Below are 24,585 nucleotides of genomic sequence, written 5' to 3'. Positions count from 1 at the left end.
TAAAACCAGAGTATGCATTTGTGGAAGTCTCATCAAGAGGACTATATAACAATCATCCTCACCCACTCAACAGCAGCCCAAGCAAAACACCAAAACTTTGTAATATGGCATTTTATTTCTACTCAGTTCCGTAATACGGTTCGCTAGAAGTGCCTAGCCAGTAACTCGGGGATATCTTCAAATCCCTTGATAAAAGTTTGAGTATGTGTTTTATGAGAGAGTAACAGTTAATTTTAGAAAGAAACTTGGTAAACTTCAAGCTGCATATGAAAGTCTCTGACCCAAATATTGTCCAAGAAAGCGGGAACAGTATATAGAAGAGAGGAAGAAAGAAAACAGTGGCTCTCTGAATACTTTTAAGGAACGTTACAGCTAACAATGAATTCAAAATACTACAAAAGATAACCCTGTTATGGATAAATCTTATATAACAGATCTAGATGTGTTAAAAATGGAGGATTTTTAAAAAGATGCATAATTGACTTAAAAAAAACCCAAAACAACAAAAAAACCCAACAACTGACCAACCGAGTAACATATTTAAAAGAAATACAGGGCAGTTTTCAGTTCAGTAGAATTTAGGGAGGGAATAGACAACCGAGTCATTTGTCTTATCCCGCGTTACACCAGAAGCTGCGGAATTTCCCCTCGTTGCCCCCCCATGGCGCTCAGCGGGTTGCGCTTGGCTTAGTACGTTCTCCAGGAGAGCATCACCACTCGCAACTGAAAAAGAAACCGGTCGCTTCCCTTCCAGCTCGTTCGGATGGTTATTCACACACACCATCCAAAATACTGCCTCCTGTCCCTTTTGAGTCGTCTAACTGCGACTCGCAGTTGATGCGGCTTTCTCCAGGTATTGCAGCTATATTAGAAGTCCTTTGGGACCAGACATTTCCCTCCTGTGCAAGCACGCTGCAATTAAGCCCGTTTCAATCCTTTTTGGTAAGCTAGAACGCCCTCCAATTTTCTCCCTAAGGAATTTTTTCCAGCATCAAGAGAATTTTGGTGGCTTTTCTCTAAACCTTATCTGTACTTTAAAAAAGGTTGTTGAAAAATCAGACACGAGAACTGGATGCAATAGCCCACTACAAGTCTCCGAAGTAAACCAACACGCTACTCTTCTTCACCGCTTCTGCTCCGCTGTGTAAGGATCTCCCTAAGTCTTTTAATACAGCACTGAAAGTCACTGTAAATTGCCGCAGTACTCAAGAGATCACTTTGCCGATAGCCACTTGTCAGGATACAGACACCCCGCTTTATATGAAGAATTTGCTTTCTGTCTTCCGGCATACAATCTCATATTTATTTATAGTAAAACACATTTTATTAAAAATGGCCCAGCTTACTTAGTATTGGAGACAGCTATGTGCAACCTCCCATGTCAGCCAATCTCCATGTAATGTGCAAATTTATTAGAAGTGATTTCTTTTGAAATCAGAGAGAAAAATGTAAAGCTGAACCAGGCCTAGCATTAGTCTTTATAAAATCCCTTTAGAAACACTGGTTTTGAGCAATTACTTCACACTGTTGCTGCCAGCTAACTTGCATTCCTCCATTTAACATTTGCTTTCCTCGATCATGTCTAAAAATATTTTGTAAATTGGATCAGATTGATGGTTTGGTCACATTACTTGCAAGATTTTAAATGCATTTCCTCTGTGCAAATACATACTATCAAAGTGATTTGTACCTACACCTCGCCTACGAACATTCCTACAAGTGGAGTGATTTGGAGATTCTGCCCAACCCTTTTAGAAGCGGGTAAAAGAAACTGCCTGTAAAATCATTGCTTTGTCCAGGCACCGGGAAATCTCTTTTCCCTGGAAGGAGCTGTGAAACACTAAACTGCAAATGCAACCGGAGCGCGCGGCCCGGAGCAGCCAGTTCTTGCTGGGAAGGGGCAGATCAAGAAAGGTAGCGCGGGAGTTCGGCAAAAACACAAAAACGTTTTCCCTTACAGTTTAACTAAACTTACACACATGCTTATTTCTGTTTATACTATTCCCGCAGAAACATTAATTAGTATAAGCAGTGCACTGCTCTAACATTTTTAGTACCTCATTATGTTCCTGTTTCAACCAGCCACAATTAGTCACGTTTAGGAAAGAAAAAAAAAAAGAGAAAAAGTAAGCTGGAAGGTCTTAGATCTGTATTTCTTTTCTACTTAAAAAACCCCAGTACTCTTTATGTTGTAAACAAACCAAGCAGTCTTATGTTAACTTGACACTACGGTTGTCCCCCATCTTTTCCCCACACCACAAAGTACACCTAAAACCGCGAGAAAAGCCATGTGTGAGCACACCTTAAAGAGTTAAGATAGTCTTCTTCCCAGCAGCAAAAGCTATATACAGCCTTGCCCTTGAGGAAAGCACTCCTCTTCCCCCAGCTCACTACTTTCGCAGGCAGAGCAGAGAAACAGAACGTAGCCAGTGACAAATATATTCAGTCACAAGAGAACAAGGTTTGTTTCAAAGCAATGGTTTCCTAACTTTTCTTTGGCTTATATACCTGTAAAATGTCCAAATGAAGGATGCAGACCTCTATATGGAAAGGTAACCCTACCGGCAGATGACAGTTTTTCAGATCCCCCCCTAGATACAGGTCACAAAATCCCAGCCATTTTCCTACAGAACTGAGATTATACTGCCTCAGAATTAATGTACCAGCCCTTCATTGACATTCAACGGTTACTGAGCCAAAAAGGAGCAGCGCTGGCAAGAATCAAACTCTACATCACAAATGAAACCACAAAACCCAAACTCCAGCAGCCCGTTCAAGATAAAACTTGGCGATTTACACCCGCCTATAGATTAATGCCGGATTTCAAGCATGAATACCACCACAGGCAGCAGGAACAAAATACCTTTAGTTCATCAGCCGTATGGCTACCAGACTGAGAGTATCTTTCAAGATCTCTCCTTTACGGCTGTCAGGAGCCTCACACACTTCACAAATCAAATGCTCTATTAACCACCGGTTCTGCACTACGCAGACAAGCCTGCATGCCTGCTCGTGGCTGTTGCAACCCCGAAGGATCACTACATTCACCAGAAGCTCAGCGATACACTTCTCCCAGCTGCTGCAGGCTGCTGCTGCAGAACGCAGCTCTTGATCCCGGCCACCACGGCCACCGACTTAGCCATCGCATCCCACAGCCACGCTGCGCGTAACTCGGGCACGGCTCGCACCCGCGCCACCATCGTCTGAGTTTGCATATTGGCTAATTTTAGGGGGCTAATCAAGGGGGAGGCTAGCAGATTCCCTGTTTTAAGAGAGAGAAGCATTTCTTCAGGATAATTCAGAGTTTGACCCTAATCTTGTCTTATTTATATCTTGCAGAAGGTGAAATGCTCTCTAGCATCTCTCTCAGCCATCTCCCTTTGCAAATAACCCCTGGTCTATACAGCCATCTTTTGGGAAAGCTCCCTCTATGAAGAGAGCCACCTCAGCTCCTGAAGTTATCCCAGAATAGCCGATGGAAATATCAGGGAAGTCAAATGAGTGTCTGGCCCTTCAGGCCTGCGTAGAAGACGCTGAGATAACCTTCATCTAACGTTTCTCAGAGAGGACTTACGACAACCTAATGACAGGTATAGCACGAGATGGCTGGGAAAACTCCATTTGTACCCCAAGCAAGATGCAGCGGCACTAGAAATTTCTGATTCACTAATGGGACGGTTGAGTTTCACAATAAAAATACTTTTAGATTGAAACAGTCGCTAACTAAAGATGATCTACAAGACGATTGCTGGAAATCAGTTCATGCTGACGTGCAACGCAGCCACCTCTAAAATAAAACATCACGCTTTTGTGGTTTGTTAACATGACTTTCCATAATGGAAGGTCTAATAGTTCACATACAAGTGTCCAAATCACAGCATTCAATAAAAATCAGCACAGGTTTTTGAGGGCTTTTTTCTTGAATTGGTAAGCTACAAACGTAAACCTTTCCCTTGTGATCATGCCAGAGCTTGTCTCGTCCTTACTTTTGTAATATAATCTCCTTAGCAAAGTAAATTGCATGTAATTAACTCTTCTGATATTCAGGCCAAGGTTCAAAGTAATCAACATTTAGATTAGTGGCAAAACCTGTTAATTAGCAATTTGTAGCGATTGCTGGTTTGCTATTTCTGGTTTACATTTTGAGTAATTTCTTCTTCCTCATAAAGGCAAAGTACTGTTTTTAAGAGTGCAAATTCAGGGGAAAAAAGGCAAGGCTGTTCACTTCAGATTTATAGCAAGTGACAAGGTTCTGCAATGAAATTGTAGCTGAACTCTATAATCATCTCCACTTTTCATTAGCAATTACCGATGCTGCACCACAGAAGATACCCTTCTTCTGCTGAAGTTAGCGTCATCGCAAGCACCATCAAACTTTACATTTTGCACATCAGCCAGGCTTTCCGTCCCATTTCCTTCAATTATTGAACATCAACATTATTTTGCGAGTACTTGCCTGTGGAGGCTTTCACACCGCGCTGCCTGAACACTGAGCAACCGGGCGGCATTTCAGAAATCAAACGCAGCTCTTTCTACTGGAAACTGCGCAATCTGCGTACACAAGTGAGAGAAAGGGAAAAAACTGGCCTAAAAACCAAATCACGAGCTTTGCTCTTCATTTGGGCTGGGCCAGACCTTACTTCAGGGCTCAATGAGGCTCAGAATACGGTTGCTCACAGCAGCGACAAATTTGCCATCAGGCTGCCAAGGCAACCTTGCCTCTCCCGTGCGTATCACGGATTAGTCACTACTCACACGTAAGACTCAAAGGGAACACGTAAGGACACGTTACTGCATTTTTCCAAGTTCTCCATAGCTTTGTTATTGGGAAAATAACTGTTACTGAGTCAAACTGGGACAACATTTTGGCATGTCTGTAAATTCTTCGGATTTAGTATTATATTTTTACCAGTGAAAAGATACAAATTGTGGCAATGTGTCATTAGTTTAAGAATTGGGTCTCGTCATCTCAAGGTATTTTGATCATACATCTTATACAACTTTTTTTTTTTTTTTTGCAATAGTTACTCAGACCCACAACGGTACAGGAATCAACATATCAAGACTTTGTATCCCCAAAGAATTTTAAATTTTCTTTTGAACTATATGCTAAAATTCCCTGTTCACAATAACCAAAATAAACGTTTAATGGATTCTTTCTTCAGCATTAATTCTTAACTGAATGAAGATGCTTTGCACAGTGCAATATTTGTTGCATAAAGCCAGATGACACCAGCAACCGCCACTGGATACTGCGTAATTGTTTAATTGCTAAATATAAGGGTAAGATTTACTTTTTTTTTTACTGCTTCCTGAACTACTTCTCCCCGTTTTGTCCAAAAGGGATATACAACGTGCATACAGATGCAAGGACTGTTTGTGGAATAATGGAGTTTCCTTCTCATGATTACGCCGAGTCAATGAGAATTTGTTTTTGATGGAGGCTGCTGGGCACGCTAAGAAAAGAGGAGGAAACGTGTGCAATTCCGTACATTTAAAATAAGACTTAAGACATTAGAGTATTAAAAGGAATTGAGTCAGCTCTGTGCATTTTGTGAGTTTATATGTTTATATTCTTAATTTTGCCTGTTGATTGAAGCTCTCTAAAAAGATTAAGAGGGGCAGGAAGATGATTTGACAGAAGCGCTGTGTACAAAATCACTTCTCAAATGTTTTTCCTACTGCAAGACCCTCCTCATCTGCAACACTGAGTTTCAGATAACCGCACAGTTCACTGCACCATCAATTAAAGCGTTCAAAGGTGAAAGCATAAGCACGAACATAGGGAAACGCTTCTCACACCATTTAGTACAGCTAAATGTTGAGTTCAGGCCTACAACAACTTTTTAAGCATTTTTTGCAACCAGGTACCTGATTCCAGTCTCAGCCACACACCTCAGCAGAAACGTGAGCCAATTCTTCATTCCCTCTGGCTTTTTTTAAAAAAAAGAAAAAAAAAAAAAGCTGGATGCAAGCTGGTATGTACACTCAGCTTGCATATTTCTAGAATCACGTGGGTGAACTCTGCAAATGGTATCGTTAGTTCCACATCTGGATGGCTGAAATTTCACTTAATAAAAAAAAAGGCACTGACATATCCTCAGTTGGCATCCAGTCATACACAACACAAGAAAGGACAGCCTGGAATTTAAAAATTCAAACGATGCTGTGTTTCAAAGAAACAGGTGAGGATGAAGTGAAATACTTATGTGGACATTTGCTCCATCCACTCACCCACTTGAGGAAAAAATTTTGTTTTCCATTTAAAATTTTATACTTCCTTTCAGACAGCTCCAAAATCAAATAGTAAATACCAGTGCCAGCAAAACATCTACACTCTAATTCCAAGGAAAAAGAGGTTCAGAAATTCCAGGTCTGAAAATAAATGGCTGTACTCATTCCATCTGCAGCCTGAGAATTTAAGAAATTACCATAGCAAGAACCTAAAATGCAACCATTCTGCTTGTCAAGACTGGCCCCCAATCGAGCTGTTGACCTGGCTATTAAACGTGCTTTTTGTTTTAGGCTTAGGATTAAGTCTTCATTTTTAGAAGATGATCTATAAAAGCATCTTTGCTGGCTCAACGTTACCCTGGGGGCGGGGAGGGGGTGGTGCTGGTGTCTTTTTTTCTTCCCTGTAAGTACCTCCTGGCTAAAGGACATCCTAAAGGACTAGAGCATCGGTATTTGTCAAGGCAAAAACTCGTGCCTCATGGAGCAGAAGCAAGTTTCAAATACTAGTCACTGTGTGTTAGCAATTGGAAGGTGAACAACATTCACACTTCTGTGCTTATCAGCTTCACTAGGACTTCTCCTCTCCTAGATCCAATTCAGACAAGCTTTCCCTGCCCAGTGTTGGAAGGTTCAAAACCAATTTGGAAATTTTGAATGAAAAAGTTGCTAACATTTATGCACCTATGGTGCCTACACTGGAATGGGCTCCAACAGTTCCTACTCTACCAGTCGCACACCTTTTCAGACTTTTCTAGCTACCAAAGTGCAATTTTCATTAAGAAAGATTCTTCCTCAGAAAACTCACTTTATTAACTCTTTCAGTCTTATAGAAACAACTCTTATGTTACTCATATATGCATGCTTAACTGCACTTCTTAAGCATGAAGAATACAAGCTTTGGTCTTAGTCCTATTCAAGACAACGGAGGTGTTCCGTCACGTTGTGGTTAGGCAGTTATAAAAGCAACTAAAGGGCAAATTTTTCCAGAGCCAAAAAAGTTGACCCTCCCGCTTCCCCTTGTTTTACTTGAGCATCTCTTGTTTTATAATCCCAGCTGTAGAATGTCAAATGGAAACAGAATCCACTATGTATACTTATTTTAAAGCTAGGGGTATATAAAATAAAAACAAAGCACGGCAGAAAATCATTTCCTTCTGCTTTTTTGTTTGGTAGGCATGTCACCCGCACAGCAAGATCCATAAAAGAAAGGGCCCACAAAGAGCGACCTACCACTCTTTCAGAGTTGTCTTAAGACACGCGCTGGCTTAAGTGGCATCCTCTCTCAGGTCATCTGCTATCTTTAACAGACACATTGCATCTTTTTCTAAGCATTTTAGAAGCATGTTTCCACGACTTCTGAATGCTGTTGGCTAGAAAGTTCCACTTTGCTTAAAACTAAGGACACTGCTACAAGCTGAGACCTCCTGACGTGACTTCCGAGTCGGTGATTGCTATAGCACAGTCATCCAGGAGGAAGCGGTCTGGCCTGGCTAAGAGCTTTGTCTACAAAGCTCGAGCATGCATGTTCTGATAAGCAAACTCTTTAGTCTTTCCACAGAGAAACACCAACTGCAGTTTTTTTTTCTTAGTAACAAAGTCTCAATGGCTAGAGGGTTGTTTTGGGTTGGTTTTTTTTTTTTTAATCTAAGCACAACTTATATAGGAGTAAGTCAATAAGCAACATACAAACAACAGGTCAGACTGTATTCAAAAGACAATCTATCGTGCACCCACACGGAGACAGAAAAACTGACAGAGCCAATTGAGTTACAGTTAACATTTCCTTTATTTCAGTATAAGAATTCCTGAACTGAATGAAGAATGGTATTTTGGCCCATACTGCTAGACTAGATAAATTCTTTAAGTATGCGGTGCCACAAGTGTACACAGTACTATAATAGCAAAAAAGACGGCCTGGGACAAGTTTCATTTTTATTATTAGCAGGAGTTAGACGTTTCAGATAAGGATATTATGCATTTCTGAATTTGCCTGGAAAGTTAATTAAAACTCTGAGAACATTTTAAAACATTATAAAATTGCCTACAGATACTCATGGTACTTTGGTAGGGGATGTGGAATAAAAACCTACATTATGTAAACATTCAGTAAACAGATTCTCTGCGCTCTGAAGCCTAAGTAATACACAAGATGAGAATAGTTACATAAGAAACTTAATTTTCTACACAGAACGTCCTGCCAAAGAACAAGAGTCAAGCCTAGAACTTTTTTCCATGTGAAAGTGGAAGCATCATAACAAAACTGTATGATCTGGTGGGCGATGCAGGTCATTTCAATTAGTAGAGGCTTTAGCAGAGGTTTAGCAAGAAACAAGTCCAATTACTTGCAGTGTTCCACAGAAACGTACCCCTGACTGCTTACTGGTGCTTCGAAACAGGAAAAAATAAATCTATAGGCATACAGAAACAAACACAGGAAACAACTGTCTGCTAAGTCAAAGGATTTAAAGTGACACTATATATTAAATTATCCTTCAGTATTGTTTTGAAGAGAAAATTATCTTCGAAGGAAGCTAGAATGAAACGCTAGAAGCATACTGATTTCGTTTAACAATCTGCAAGGTTAGCTTCAACTACATCTTCCTTAGGGCAGTAGTTTCTTTAAAATAACGTGAATTCCCTTCTTCCTTCCTGTTCTTAGGATGTCAAAGACAGTTATTTTTACCTTCAGTAAGCGTGCCTAGAATATTTTAGTTGTATACTGTAGGACAACTAGACTCCAGGGTCAATAAATGGAGCTGACGTACTTTTTTAGTCACAAGTTGTACATGTCTCAAGACTGCCTTCTCAATCAAATACCTTACCTTTTAAGAATTGTACATGGTTTTCTCCATTGTGTACACATGCTAATAATACCCATTAAAAAATGCAGATAAAAAATCTGCCTCAAACCAGTAATGAGAAAAAAACCATACTGTTTAATATGCAGAAAAAGAGCAACACTTAAGGCTTGCGTTATAACTTGCATTATTAGGCCTTGGAAACGCAAGAAGTTGTAGCTATAACCAGCAACTGAGCTTGTTTTGACGCTGGATGTTACAGAAAGAAGAAAGAATTCCCTCTAGGGAAGACATAAGGAACTTACGATAGAAGCAACACCTTCAAAATCTTTCACAGGCTTCTTTAAACTGCCATCTGCTGGTCAGCTCATACTTCATGAGGATATGATGAATGACAGACTAGCTAAGAATTTAGAGTATTACATGTTCTTTATTTTGACCTCTCTTAAAAAAAAGTTACAATTTCTTTGACAAAGTTCAGAAGTAGTATCTAGACCCTGCAGGATAATATGACACTTATCTGCTGTCAACAAATCCATCCAATTTAACGAAGCACGCCAATAACCACAAAAATTGATTGAAAAGCTAAAGCAGATATGTTTCGTGCAAACACACAAAGTGTGTCAATAATCCAGCAGTAATGGTAATGTCAAGCCTTTTTTATTTATTAAAAAAATACTGGTTACACTCTACTGGCACCTGCTACATTACTGGGGGGTGGAAGGCCAAGGTAAAAAAAGAAACAAGAATACACCACCTCTCTCTCTTCTCACAAATATCATGAGGTTTTGGATGGTTACACCAAGTCTTACATAGGCAGTAAAAAAACAACTCCGAGCTTTTGCAGACTCCGAAGTGTTGAGTATCTTTCTCACATCTGGCCCTACCAATTGCTCATTAAGAATTAGATTTTAAACAAAATCATATTTCACATGAAGTACTGGAGGAAATGACTACTGATGTCAAGTGCCTAGAAGTAAAATTAAGTATTTTGTTTCAAGATTAAATGCAGGTATGAAATTTATTCATTCATGTATAAACACCTTACTACTTCTGTCCATCCATCTTAAAACAATTTCAAAGCCCGATTTTTTTGAAGGGAGTGAAAGCCTACCTTTTAAGCTCTGATATGTCAGGTCTATAAATGTTTGTTTGTTCTTAAGGCAGAAGTCCACACCCCCACCCCTGTCTCTCTCCCCTGTAAATTAGATACCCAAAGAAACTTATCAATTGAAAATTTGGCCTCGGCTAATTTTATAATATTTCAAGTAAACCCCATTAAAAATACCCCCAATAACAACAAAAAGCATCCAAAAATCTTTTCCAAAAATGTCAAATAAGATGCATCTTTCAAACGAGAAAAAACTGAGCACACCCTTCCTACTGAACACACCTTTCCTAGAACTTAGCTGCAATGGACTGAGATTTAAGAGGTGTGCAGCTAGCAACAGTCCTTGACAAATAACACTCATAAACAGGTTCCATTCTGGAACCAGCTGTCCACAAATAGTGTGGGGAGAAAAGAAAGGAGAAAAAAAACGGCTGGAATCCACTTAGTATTGCTTGTGGAGGTGTATGTACCTGTGGAATATGCAGAATTTTTTCTATCTTTGTTAAGAGAGCATTTAAGCCAACATTTTAGAAGTATTATAGTGAACACAGAAATATAAAAGTTAATCAGTAAATGTATTTAATGTTGAGAATTACATCCTATTCAATTAGCTGAGCAACGCTTTCATCATTGCATGATTGTGTTTATTTTTTAAACACTTTCCCTTAACGCTCCGGAGAAGGTTTCTCTCTGGATGAACGCTCTCAGGGCACACACATATTTAGCCATTTAGACAAGTGCTAAGTAACAATACAAAAAGGAAAAAAAGTTTTTAAAGCCACCCACACAATCCAAAATTTATACCTTTCCTTGTTTTGTAGAATAGATCAATAGTAAGTTCAGAAACACATGCCTGACATTTTTGTTTTATTTAAAGGCAAAATATATCTAATATCATAGGAAACAAACTGGGCCCAATCCTTAGGTGGTACAAGTTCAGGTCAGTCTATCTTTAAACCATCTAAGGATCCAGCCCACTAATCTGCTCCCCGCTGCACTCGGCCCCGCAGAATCTCTGTTATTTGACAGGGTATGTTTTCTGTTATGTTGACTGGGATTGTTTTGATCTTTTAAAACCTTTTAAACTCTGGAAAACAATTGATTCATTTTCTAGTTTCTTTATCTGTGTTTTATGAGCAGTGTATGATGGTAATTTTTCTCACACGTTTTGTTGTTTAGCAGTAGCTGAGTAGATTAAGAGCTAAGTTTTAAAATTTCCATCTCAGCCTATATAACCATATCCTTTTTTACATGTGAACCGTTAAGTCACAACCCAAAACCCTACAAAAATGAGCCTTTTGTCGAGAAAGATTTCTGGAGATTCCATTTTATAAAGACATTATCTAGCAATAGAAGAATCTTTCTCCTAAGAATACAATATTTGGAGATGCATATTTAGAGCCCAAAGGACAGTATGTTCTTTAAACTGGTCTGGCTGAATAGACGGTCCCAAACACAAGGAGCCATTGCACAGCAAGTCCCAGCAGTAAAGCCAAAACAGCAGAAGCTGGTAAGCCAAGAGATGGGAGTCTCTCAATTGAGAGAACAAAATGAGAACCAGTATTACTTTACTTGACTGCTGCCGTGGACATTATTTCCTGTGGGACTTCCTTTGCTTTTTTTATTGGGGTACAGGAGGGAGAATTTGTTGGGTTTTTTTGTTAAAATATTTTTCCAGTTACAGTAAGATATACAGCCATTAACATGCAATCTTTTTTCCCCACCCAAAGGTAAACCACTTACTGAACATTGCCTAGATATTTTAACTGCATTCATTATAGTGTCTAAGCACCTCATGCGTTTGTTAGGGGAGATGAAAAAGTCTCTAGGATAGCTGGAAGCCCCACTCCCTTGTTAGCAGGCGAGCGTTTTCTCTACAGCTTCTGTAATACAAACTGCTTGAAGCTGTTTGTCTACGGATATTTTACTAAATCCTATCAACTACATTTCTGAATCCACCTGCAAAACAGCATGCATACTTCACCCTCATGCTGCCACTCTTTGGCTGATTGGTTTTAACAGTGTAGATGACTTGGGGAATGGTTTAATGGATTGTATGAATACACTTCGGGTACATACATTTCATTTATTGTATGTCAATTGAGAAGAATTACAGTTCCAAATATGCAGAGCTAAGACTATGATTAGTAAGTATCAAAAAGATACATCCTTCACTGCCTGTTTAACTCTACTGGGGATGAAGCTATTTGCATCACAGAGAAATAGCACTGAAACAGCCTGAAAACTAATTTGAGCTTAAAGGGGCTCTGCTCAGAAAACCATCCAGTTCTAGATCAAACAGAGGATTAGGAAACTTGCTTCAATATAAAAGCTATGGCAACATGACAATATTGAGTTACATAATGTAACTAATGTAGTACACTTACATAAAGTCTGTAGAAGAAAATACAGAACACACTGGCATTTTACTTTGCCTCTAATAGAAGGTTACAATTCTAAAACTTTGTTGGTAAATACATTAAAAACCACAATAATATCTCGACGTCCCCAAATCAGACGTTCGTATTACAATAAATGAATTTGCAATGCACACATTAACAGGTTTCACAGAGGCCAAAACTGTAACTTGTCTAGAGCACCAACGTTAGAGAATTCGCCTTTGATTTTTGCTTTTAAACAAGATTCACACCTGAAAATTTCTGTAATTAAATGGCTGTGTGCAAACACCACTTTTTTTTTACCTCATTCTCAGTTAAGGAAGCTGAAGGAGATGAACTCTTGCTAAAAGCAAGAGTTGAAGATTCTGCTGCTGAAGCCCGATTTCGCTTCTTCAGAGGTTTACATGCATCAGACAGATTTTTCGTTGCTGTAAAATAATTTTGGTTTACAAAGTGAAGTTTGGAACTTTAAAACGTTATCTCCCTGAAGCCATTTAAAATATTCCTTCAGACAAAGGAAGGAACGATTTAGGTAGGTCTTCTGGGCACCTACGTAGGGCTGAGCGAACATGAAGTAAGTTTCTGAAACCATGTGTTTTGGCTTGATTTTAAAAATAAAGCGGTTTATATTAATCAAATATGTACTACAAACAGCTAAGAAATGTTTTCCCAATTTTTTTCGGCTCATTTCTATTAAACCCAAAATATCTTGTGACTTATGACCTCTTTAAAGCAGAGGGAACAGTTATCTCCTCAGATAAACATTAGAAGGCCTATGTGATCTCATCACCATCTGAGTACCACTGACACTTTCTTAAGAGAAAGGTTATATACAGGAGCCAGGTACCAGACATCATCTATGGCACATCACCACTTCTACATTGCGCAGAACTTGCTGAAGCTTATTCGTCTTTGGCATATCATTCTCATACCTAAAGAGACAGGCTCTTACAGAAGTTACCTTAAACTTGAGCATCATTAACAAGTCTGACTTTTGGATTTTGGTCCAAGGTTATTTAGAATTCCCTCTCACACTCCACACTGCCTCCCATCAAGCATCATTTAAAAGGACTAAAATCACATAGTAACTGATTACATTGATGGTCACTGCACTTGTTTTATTGGGCTAATGCACAATGACAAATTGGAGCAGTAGGATTTGTATCACTGCTCGCCAAGATCACAGGGCAATAGCTTTAATTTGGTGCCATCAAATGGTGAACTTGTGAACTGCTGCTCTAAATCAGCAATACACAATTTCAGTCAAGTATAATGTTGCAAAATGGTGGTAGTGAAGGAAGAGGGCATGCTCCCCCCCCCATCTGTGGCATAGTGGCTGTAACTGGTTATTGCGTCAGCAAAATTTAGCCGGCTGCCTCAGACAACCTGTTTATTTTAAAATTATTTAATTGAAAAAGTTACATTAAAACTTATTCTGACCACATTACCTGACTGGTTCTTTTGTGAAGAGGAGGTTTCTGTGACCTTAGAAGAGTTTGTTTTTGCTGTTTTGTCATTGCTTGTCTCCCTCTGTCACAAAAAAAAATATGAAAAAATAAAAAAACTCCTAATTTATGAGTGGTTGGATAAAACTGGCAATTACTTCTGGATTTATGTTATTAAAAAGAAAGTGTCTTTACAAATATCTGAATGGTAATGTAGTTAAGCTAGCCCCATTTAAGTGATTTTTAAAACTCATTTACAGCACAGGGTACAAGCCCGTAAACAAATGAGAAAATTAAAGAACACAGTATTCCAGCATCCCACTTATCCATCCCAAACTCAGCATATCAAAAAGGGGAGCTCTAAATGAACACGAAACATGTAAATTACCCTTACTATTCTTTGTCTAAACTGGTCAAATTAACACCTTTAGTTATTTAAAGGTAAACTGCAGAATTAGTATATAAATTTGAGAATAAACCCTGTGCAGAATTTTAAGTCTCAGAGAGGCTCGCTTTCAACTCCACAACTTATAGCAGTGCCATTTTTAAAATTACTATGGTTAAGATTGTTTCAGCATTTCCAGAATAAAAACACTATTTTCAAGGGAGCGTAAACAACACATAAATTTGCTCCGGATTGAGAATTTATCATTAAAAGGTTAGGCCGAAAACTGGGGAAGTTTTTGTCAAAGCTTTGTCAAAATTAGACACTGTTCCTTACACATGCCACTATTTTTTTTTTCTTTTTCTATGTTACAAATTCATTCAAGTACTATGTCACTAAAATTGTAACCAAGAATGCTTAACCCTGACAAATGCTCACCTGAGCAACAAGAATAATTCTACCGAACAGGTTTTACATACTTTTTCACATTCTTCATCTGACATTCAGTTTTACAAAAGATGTGCAGGTGAACACCTCAAAGGCCAGAGAACTGGTTTCCTTTGTAAAAATAAACATGAATGGCTACTATACTACAGATTTGCTACACCGTGATTTTACTGACTTCGAAGTAGACTAAGACGCCCTACCACTAATGCCACCGGCGACTCCCAATATCAGTTTTGTCAGATTACTGTTACACTTCTGTGTAAAAATGAAAGAAAATGTACAGTATAGTTCACTCTTAAATTTAAAGCATGCTTTACAGAACCCACATTTTGTTAATGCGCATTTTACATACATCACGAAAGCACCGATGAACGAATTAGTTTTTCGAAACTTCCATATGGGTACTTATGACTTAGTTACTTTGTGCGAAAACATTCAGATTTCGTAAATAAGAATTAAGGACAAAAAGGAGAGGATAACGCACAACTCTCATGCAAGAAATAAAACATCATGAAAAAAAGTCATTAAAGCTCTTCCTATCCAAAATGACTGTAACAAAAGCCTGCAGGTAAACTGGGAATAGCAGAAGGAACGTGTATGGTTAGTGTTTGCTTTTTTGAATCATTACACAGGCAGTTTCACTGTCATTCACTAAATGTTTTACTAAGCAGCAGCACATACAGCTAGAAGTACCCTGGGCTGGTGAAGGCAGGAAAAAGACTAAGAGATAATTCATAAAAGAAACCGCAAAGCAACCATTCTACAATATCTGACCCTTCTGTGGACAGAAGCACAAACACTGCTATATGCATTTAGGGTTTCCAAATTACCTAATATTTACACACACCAGACTCCTTGTAAGTAGTTCTGATAAACGGATCAGATAGAGGACAACACTTTTTAAATGCACATTACTAAGTCAGCATTATTAGTGGTATGTATCTTATGGGAATCATTCACCTCATTTATTTATTTATTTTCCCGTTAATATTCACACCTGCATCACAGCATCAAAGACAGCAGAACCTCCTCTATGAACTATACTGCAAGCACCTTTCAGTCTACTCGTGATAAGGTAGGCTAATTGTAGTGTACGAATGCTGGTGGGACAGTAAAGAAGTAACTTTAGGGACAGCCAAGGACTTCATAGCAGGAATTACAATGAGTAAACTTAATTATTCCATGGATCTATTGTATTATAGTGAATTCACATCAATTAGACAAGTTTAAAAAGGGTCCAAAAACTTCTCCTAGAATAGAAGATGAATATTCAACGACTAACCCGTTAGAGCGAGAAGTGCAAAAACCAGTTTTTGCCCTTCTTTCTGCAAAGGTAACAACATTTCTCTAAGAATTACCTTTGTCCCTTGCTAAAAAGCTCATTAAACCTGGCTATCTGAAATTCTATTTATTTTTTATACCAAACTCTACACAAGTTGTCTGATTATCCACAATATCAACAGAGATACTAAATAATCAGCCTACCAAAGTGCCATCTACAAATGTGACCTCCATAATTCATTTAAAAAATAAACCCACTACCCCTCCTTATATTAGGTTGTTTATTTAATTGCTGTACCACTAAAGTCCTGAGACGAGGTCTGCGATAGTCACACTACAGTATGATACTGTAATAACATATCTGAAAACACTTGGGAGCTAAGCTTTCCACGCAAGTAAAACCCAGGAAATTCACTGGTCTACATGCATCACTAAATAAACCTAAGCTTAGGTCTCTACAAGATTTGGGCTGTATCCATATACATAGTTTTAGTGACCTATGTAAGGGAAATTCTCATTCTCACAAGCAAGCTAAACTGAAAAGGAGCCTGTGATTTGTGCGATAAATATACTGTAATATTCACTGCAGTTTCCTAACTTAAGAAATGGGACAGCACACCACTCTAAAATGTTCTATAGGCTTCCAGTTCTTGAAAAGTAATTTTTCTGTTTTGCTTTACTTGCTTTCCTCTCTCCCCCCACTTCTGTCTAAATTAAGTATTGAGTAAAGATTTTTTTTTTTTTTTTTACATTCTTGTATACATCTCTGAACTCCAATTCAGGAGGAAAGAAAAAGAGCTACAAAGCATGACAACACAGAAAGGCCATGCCTCTGCACATTCCTTCGGGAAACAGATTTTCTCAGCATAGATTTTCACCACAGTTTAAGTAGCAAGTGCAACTTGTCATACCTCCATCCTCAAAACCAAAGAAAAAAAAACCCACAGCGATAAGCTCACATGTATCTCTGAATATTTACAACAGTTTGGTTTGATATACAGACATTACTTTTTTAATCCTGAAAACGGAAATGCTGACAAACTTAACTACAGCAATGTGATTGGTGCTGCTATAAATCAACCCAAACAAACCAATGACATAATTACCTTCCGATTATTCTGTTTATCCATCCTGAGTCTTTTCCTAGGTGCTTCCTGAACTTCAAAATCTTCTGTAGGTTCCTTTGTCCTCTTTTTTTGGTTTCTTTTATTTCCATGTAAGTTACCTTGGGATGGGGGATGGGGGAAACTTACATGAAAAATAATCTAAAACCCACTTTCAAATTATTTTGAACTGATCTAGTTATTTAAGTTACTTTTCTTTCAGTCATTATTTTTAAAACATGGTTAAACATTAACACAGTTTGATGACCTCTTAATGCTTAAGGTCTGGTTTCTGGTGCTGAAGGCTAACTCTAGAAGACATCCAAATCAACTGCTTCATACTCAAGTTATTTTAGAAAGATGAGTCTACCTGTATAAGCACTAGTTTAAGATCTGAATATTACTGCCCAACATTTGTTTCATATCGTCAGACTGCACATGATTGATCCATACAGCTTTTAACTCTCCTGCCACTTTGTAACAGTGTCTTATCACTGAAATGAATTTTTAAGTCTCCTCCTTAAGTCTCCTTTAAGTTCTCCAAATGATACAGATGAAGATACTGGCGACATCTATTAGGGGCCTCTGGAAAAGACAAGATATCACCAACCGTACAGATTAATTCTCTCTTTCTGGTATGGCAGTTCCAGACTCTCTCTAACAAGCTTACTTATATTTTATAGGAGACCGTAAGATCCCCTTCCTTTGCGAACCAAAATCCTAAGAACAGAATCATGTTGGTAATTTTAAACCAACAGACTTATTCATGTATTTAGATGATTGTTCACCGTAAAGTTCAAGCAGCTGCTAAATTACAAAAGGTCAGTGACTAACCTACGTACCCCTTCCACAGGTTCAGCTATTGTTTGCACTCACTCTACCTCAAAAAGACAGATGAAGGTTTAGGAAGCGGTCTGTTTCATCAGGATGAAATGACAACATTATTACATTCTCCAGTACTCTCTAGTTTATGAAGCTACAGACTATTATTAGTATCAAGATTGCAAGCTCCAGGGGCACAAATATGTTAACTGAAAATTGCCCTACAGCTACAAGCATTCTATTCCAGTGGGAACAAATAGCTGTAAATATAAAAAATATAGCAACTTGAAAATATGGATAATTTTCAAATTAATGTTCTTATCTAAACAATCTAGGACATATTCTATTATCAGACTCTGAATCCACAAAGCAGACTGAAATGGCTCCAGGAGAACCTGCTACTTACAAAAAGCCAGCAAAAGAAATCCCACAATATTCTTCCAAGTTTAAGATAAGAGGATTTGGGTAGGGGAACGATTGAACTGACATGTTTTCATCTGTAGATAACTATAAATGTACACAATATATGTACTAGAAACACCTGGTACAGGTACAATTTCAATTACATTTCTTGCAATATGACACTGAGGAAGGTGAACAAAATTCAGCACTACAGTGTTTAGATATTTAATTTGGGATCCATTAAAATTCTAACGTCAAGGAAGACAACATCTGAGATAAAATAAAGAGATTATGATACGTGGGCGATTACATAAAAAAATACACTCAATAGCTACTTATAATGATGAACTATTTGCACACAACACAAATTTCAATTACTTCTGGATCTTGATCTCCTTTTAGGTGAGTCTTGAAACACTTTACGTTTGGCCTCTCCAATATTCTTCAATGATGAACCTTGAGAGATACAGAATGTGTTTTTTTTTTAAACTGATATCCAAATATTTGACACTTAAAATTTAAAGTTAAAAACTTTTCAATTTTCCACAAAATGATGTTATTTCACACACACACAGATAGTTAACAAAACTGACTGCCATTTTTATACAAGTTTTTCCAAGTCTCACAAACTTTCAAACACTCCCTCTCATTCTTGTCATTGCCCAAAGCAGCACCTGTTGGCTTCTAATACTTCCATAATAAGTCTTCTTACAGTGCTGTAAAGCTACTTAAATTTGAAAAATGGTAGATAGTTAAATTTGATAAAGTTCATGCGAATGCCAAACTATCTTCCTCCTTCTTTCTCAAGTAAGTGACTCCAAAACCCCTCAAACATTTTGCAAAATAATTGAGACTGTTTATCAAAACCAAACGCTAGACAACAGCAACAAAAAAATAAAAGGAGAAAAAAAAAGTATTTGCAATCTTGTACAATGTCCTAATAACTTTGAGTAGCACAATAAAATGCCAAACGGATGAAAGTTTCAGAATAAAGTTTGGAATACTTCTTCCTGAGTTGATGATGATATGAGGTAATATACTTTAGGTATACATGAAGAAAAGGTGTAGCACTGATTAAACTTTGTAGACAATTTCCTACCTATTATATAAAAAAACAACTCAAATTTTACTAGTAGTAACACTTCGTCTTCCCTTCCCACCATCCACTTGTAACAGGCAGTGGATGCAATGGCAGCTGCTTATGGGCAGAAGAAGAATGAGAAATCAGCAATCTCTAAACAGCAGAAGGTTTACATATAACAACTTTTCAGAACAATGATCAAGAAATGTAGACTTCATGGGTTGCGTTTATTGTAACCATTGGCATTCCTTTGCTATTGGCACAAACACCAAGAATTAAAACTGGAAAACAGTGAAAGCTGTTTTCCCTACAGGTCTCAAATATGTGCTTAGTTTAACACCACTATGTATATCAAATTTAGTTAGAGTACACTAGCACAGTTTTACGTTTACCAGAGTCTTCTTCAGATTTGGGAGAGGTCACTATGGCAAACTTTGTGTTATAGCGAGCTTTCTGTTTTTCACTAAGCATGTTCCACTGCGATTCGAGCAATTCTTCAATCTCCTCACTTGAAGCATCTGGATGTTCAGCAACCACCTATACATGCAGAAATACGGTTGTATTAAAAAAAGGTGACCATTGAAAAGAATGGCGTACATACTTCTATTGCTTTGGAAAACTGGATACAAACAAGTTATCTAACATTTCTGCTGTAGACAGAACTAGATTAAAACCTTCTGTATCCAGATTTTCTTTGAATAACCACTTCTCTCTCTCTGTCTCTCTCTAAAAAAAAAAAAAAAAAAAAAAAAAAATCTATTAGCATATTCAGAAGGCTTAAGAATAATTTTGGAAGTGTCTATTTGCCTTCTAACATTCAAAAAATGGAGTAAGTGTAAATCTTGTCTTGTGGTAATTCAAAAAATGTTGTATTATTTCTTGATGAAGTTTAAATCTATACCACAAAAGACAGACACGCAATATTGGAATATATGCTTGCCTGCAAAGACATCCATCAATTCATAGGAGAACTCATTAAACACAGAGCTCATTACACCCATCTTAGCAGAGAGATTTACACAAGCTGGCATCTGATGCAATGTTTTCCTGTATTAATTCATCACTTTATACTACGTATATGAAAATTAGGAACTCAAAAAGCTGTGCATCTTTTCTTAATAATGTGAGCATGACACATAACAGCCATCAACATGGAATTTAGGAGAGTTTCTAGAAGTTTATTCAACACAAACAGAAAATCCAGTATGAAAAACAAAGAAAAAATGCTCCCAAACTCCTTCAGTATTCTCATACTTCTACTTAAGGAAAACCAGATTTGATTAATCATAGAAGTCAGAAAGCTCTAAGATTGTACGGTCTACAGAAATGAAACAGTAGCTTTAAAAACAACCCCTCCCATCTCATTACCCAGCATTCTCCAAAATCCTGTTACGGGAGTGATGCAACCAATACCCCAAAATCATAGAGTAAAATAAAAACTAGGCCAAAGCTAAGCGTTCAAACAGTAACACCATTCAACAGAACAGAAAATACAAATTTTCTGTGATATGTGGAAATGATTAAACCTAATTTCTTAGAACTTAGTGTCTTAAAATTGCATTTCCTGTTGTCAAACAAGATACAAGACTGAAGCTTCTCTAGGGGTTGGAATAGTTGTCGTACCGTCTTTCCATTGGAATTATTCAGTATCTAGTAGGGAAATTCATGCTGTAATTTTTCCCCTAGTAGAGTACTAAGAGTTCCCTTGCTTCTACCTGGCATAACCCATCTGCATAAAGCTTGGAGAATAGAACTACCTTTGGAGGCCTCTACTCAAAGTTTGATTATAATCCAACAACGTCAAAAAAGTTATTGAGGGGAGAATGGAGATAGACCCACAAGATACACCCCCCTCCCCCCATCTCACTTATTTAGGAAAAGAAATAAGCATCAATTTTGACCATTGCCACTAAGTGTGTATTTCATTGTGCTCAACCAGGGCACAGAGTTATTTAATTCTCTAAGAAATAACTAGCTTTGTTCGCACAAATGAGATACAATTTAACATCACCTCCAGTCCCACCAAAATATGAATAAAAACAACTTTCAGCTGACTAGGAGCACTGTGAAATGACAGCAAAAGACATTCATGGTTCTTAACAGTTAAGGGATCCTTGCAAAGAAGGCCTCCACGGAAAATGCCCAGCAATCTTCTCCAAAGTCCTCATACTGTAATACTCAATCCTGGCATACATACTGGAAATGATGTATCGGGTATCTTGATGTACATGAAAATCATGCACTTCTCCCAGGTATTTGTTCTAAGTCTAACTATGCTACAGAACACATGGATGATCTGTTCTTGGCTCTGGGAATTAATATCACTATAGGTGTGGAAAACATGGTAATTAGACCAGGGACATCCTAGCTCATCCAAGCAAAGCTTATTACCTTTGCTTTTATTTGTCTTGATGTTCAACAACTCTTTACGCATGCAGATATCTTCAATTGTAAACCCTACTAGCAAAATTATTTCTTAATTTACCTCAAAACAGACTCAAGGCCCAAATCAATGAATTAATATAAACAATATAGCTGTCTGCCTCTCACTGAACGATACCTTTATCTCAAGTCAGACATTCCCTTCTAATGATTACTATGGTTATACTTCACAGAGGAAGTGCATAAGAATGCCAATAGTACAAAATACATCTTTACTTCTTTGGTAACAACACAAAATACTTAATGCGTCACTACAGCCATGAAAATGCTCTGAGCTTTCAACGCCTCCCTCAGGGAAGCATGCCTCTTAAATCATTAAAAACATTTTCCAGCATTTCATCCAGTCTTCCAGCAGCCATCACTCATTTCTAAAAATTTCAACTATTCCTCACTCTCCTCTCCCCAGAAAAAGTAACTCAAAAAGTAATAATTAATAAAATCAAACTGATCTATGAATCCTACTACCGTACAAAGCCGGACTCCAAGCAAGACACAGCAGAAACGGCTCTACTTTTAAGAGAGCTCGTGATTATTAGAGGCCCCAGAACAGAAGTCTTCAGTCATTCCTCTCCATTCACTTCCATACCTTCCCAAGTCTGGGGGCCAGAGAGCCTCTCTGGATCCATAGTTTTCCTTTCTTCTAAGTTTCTACATGCAAATACTAAAGTAGCCATACACTAAACTTTCAAATGCCCCCAATACAAGTAGCTCAAAACCACGTCTGTTTTTTAGCCAACGTTCTCACTCCTTCTAAAGCATCAGAAAATCTACAACAGCAACAAAGCAAACTCTTGGATGGAAAGCAAACCATGCAAATTGAACCAGATAAGCCTAATGGAAGGGGAAACTCCGAATACTGGTTTGGATACAATCTCCACCTTCCACCAAAGGCACAAAACTGCCATTTTAAAAGCAACATGACAGGCTGGAAGTGTTAACTAAACTGAGGTAACTTTGGTTCTGTGCAAGAAGCATGAATATCTAAAATGGTACTTCCCCACTTTGCCAGTTAACTTTGAATCAAGAGAAAGGAAAGACAAGTTCTACTGCCCTCATCAGTTAGAGGGACTGTTATCTGCAGCTACCTGGTATCTGCCGATTTTGTAACCTAGTTCCGTTCTACACACAGAAGTGCTTCTGTACCTACTAGAGTAGGTCACACAATCAGGTGGATTTGGGTTTTCATGACTGATAGATCATAATAGTCAAAGGTATTGTAGGCAGAAATAGTACATAGACTCATAGAATCGTTAAGGTTGGAAAAGACCCTTAACATCATCGAGACCAACCGTTAACCCAGCACTGCCAAGTCCACCACTAAACCATGTCCCCAAGCACCACGTCTACCTGTCTTTTAAATACCTCCAGGGATGGAGACTCAACCACTTCCCTGGGCAGCCTGTTCCAGTGCCTAAAGATGTCCTCTCTCTAAATATATGTAATGTTTTGCAACTTACTTCCTTCTACTTAAAACTCTGTGCAACATTAGCCGCTATCATCAGTGTAATTTTCAAGTTTATGCAAGTTTTTCAGTTTCCTGAAATGACACTGAAGACAAAGCAGTTCCTCAAGGTCAAATATTGTAATAGTCTTCATATTTTCCATCTATTAATTTGAGAATTACAGTATAACCATAGTAGGGAATGAAGCTTGGTAACTGGCACAGAAAATAGAAATATAGCATCAGAGACTCAGCATGTCTCTTCTGTGGTAAAATATGTTTGGCTAAGAGTCCATAAAACCAATCATAATAATCTCATTTCTTCCAGAGAAGTAATTTCATGTCTCTCAATATTGCACAAGACTTCTTGCCACCTACGTTAAAGGCCAAGGAAATTCCCCCTTGCTGCTATACAAGACACAAGGCGACTTATGGAAGAACTGGAAACAGAACTCCGGTCTCTCGAACATGAGACAGATGATTTACCCATGCAGCTTTTCATAATGAATATGTCAAAATCTACATTTAAGAGTCTGGCTACAAAACCCTTTCCTTTCTGAAGGCAGCAAACTAAACTGCCAATGCTTTTCTCAATTTAACCAAAGCAACTAAAAGGTATGTGTAACACTGTTAATTTTCAGCCTCAATATTAGCTTAAGTTGCAATGATCTAAAAAGATCCTAAGTTGAAACACAACTAATTGACTTCCATACAACAGAATCTGTTTTTCAATTTTTCTTTATGAAGTTCATATCTATTAATGTTTTCTCACACAAATATCCTATAACGAAGCCAACCATTCAGCAGCTAAAGAGTGTGACAAAGTCACCACTAACTTTCTGGTCCTTCTGTGGGTATTATGGAACAGTACAACCACAAGAAAACAGGAGAACTCAGGCTCTTTCAGTGCATGGAATTGTACTGCAAATGGAGCAGAGGGTTGTGAGGAAGAAAAATGATGGTCATGATTTTAAAGTAATGAGCTAGAACAGCGGTACTGCTTTTATACTTCTAGCAGTCTTCCTAAAAAATGTTGATATTAAGGTATTTATTTATTCTACCTTGTCTTGGAGTGTAATCCTCTCAAGAGGACCTAGTTTCTGTCCCGGCAGATTGCATACCAACAGTAATTTTCACAAGCTGTGGTAACCAGCTTCTTTTGAAGCTCAGCAAAAGATTCTAGGTAGGTAAATG

The 24,585-nt window shown here is 38.0% G+C and overlaps 1 protein-coding gene across 8 annotated transcripts in view; it reads right to left on the bottom strand.

Annotated features, from left to right (window-relative positions):
* NSD2 (nuclear receptor binding SET domain protein 2) overlaps positions 1-24,585 on the bottom strand; it is a 103,946-nt gene that overhangs the window by 16,232 nt on the left and 63,129 nt on the right. For 6 of the 8 annotated variants that reach the window (XM_087737883.1, XM_087737886.1, XM_087737882.1 and 3 more), the window contains exons 6-10: positions 19,901-20,045; positions 18,806-18,883; positions 17,207-17,325; positions 13,991-14,072; positions 12,846-12,970 (exon numbers count right to left, since the gene is read on the bottom strand). In XM_087737883.1, the coding sequence (XP_087594009.1) occupies positions 12,846-12,970; positions 13,991-14,072; positions 17,207-17,325; positions 18,806-18,883; positions 19,901-20,045 (549 nt within the window). The remainder of the gene's footprint in view (positions 1-12,845; positions 12,971-13,990; positions 14,073-17,206; positions 17,326-18,805; positions 18,884-19,900; positions 20,046-24,585) is intronic. The other 2 variants (XM_087737888.1, XM_087737889.1) reach the window with 1 other exon arrangement.

Source organism: Nipponia nippon, unplaced genomic scaffold (genome assembly GCF_047370975.1).
Source record: "Nipponia nippon isolate SJK-2023a ecotype South Korea unplaced genomic scaffold, ASM4737097v1 scaffold_6, whole genome shotgun sequence".
Taxonomy (NCBI): Eukaryota; Metazoa; Chordata; class Aves; order Pelecaniformes; family Threskiornithidae; genus Nipponia; species Nipponia nippon.
The sequence above is the reverse complement of the archived record's forward strand: the minus strand, read 5'-3'. Positions and strand labels throughout refer to the sequence as shown.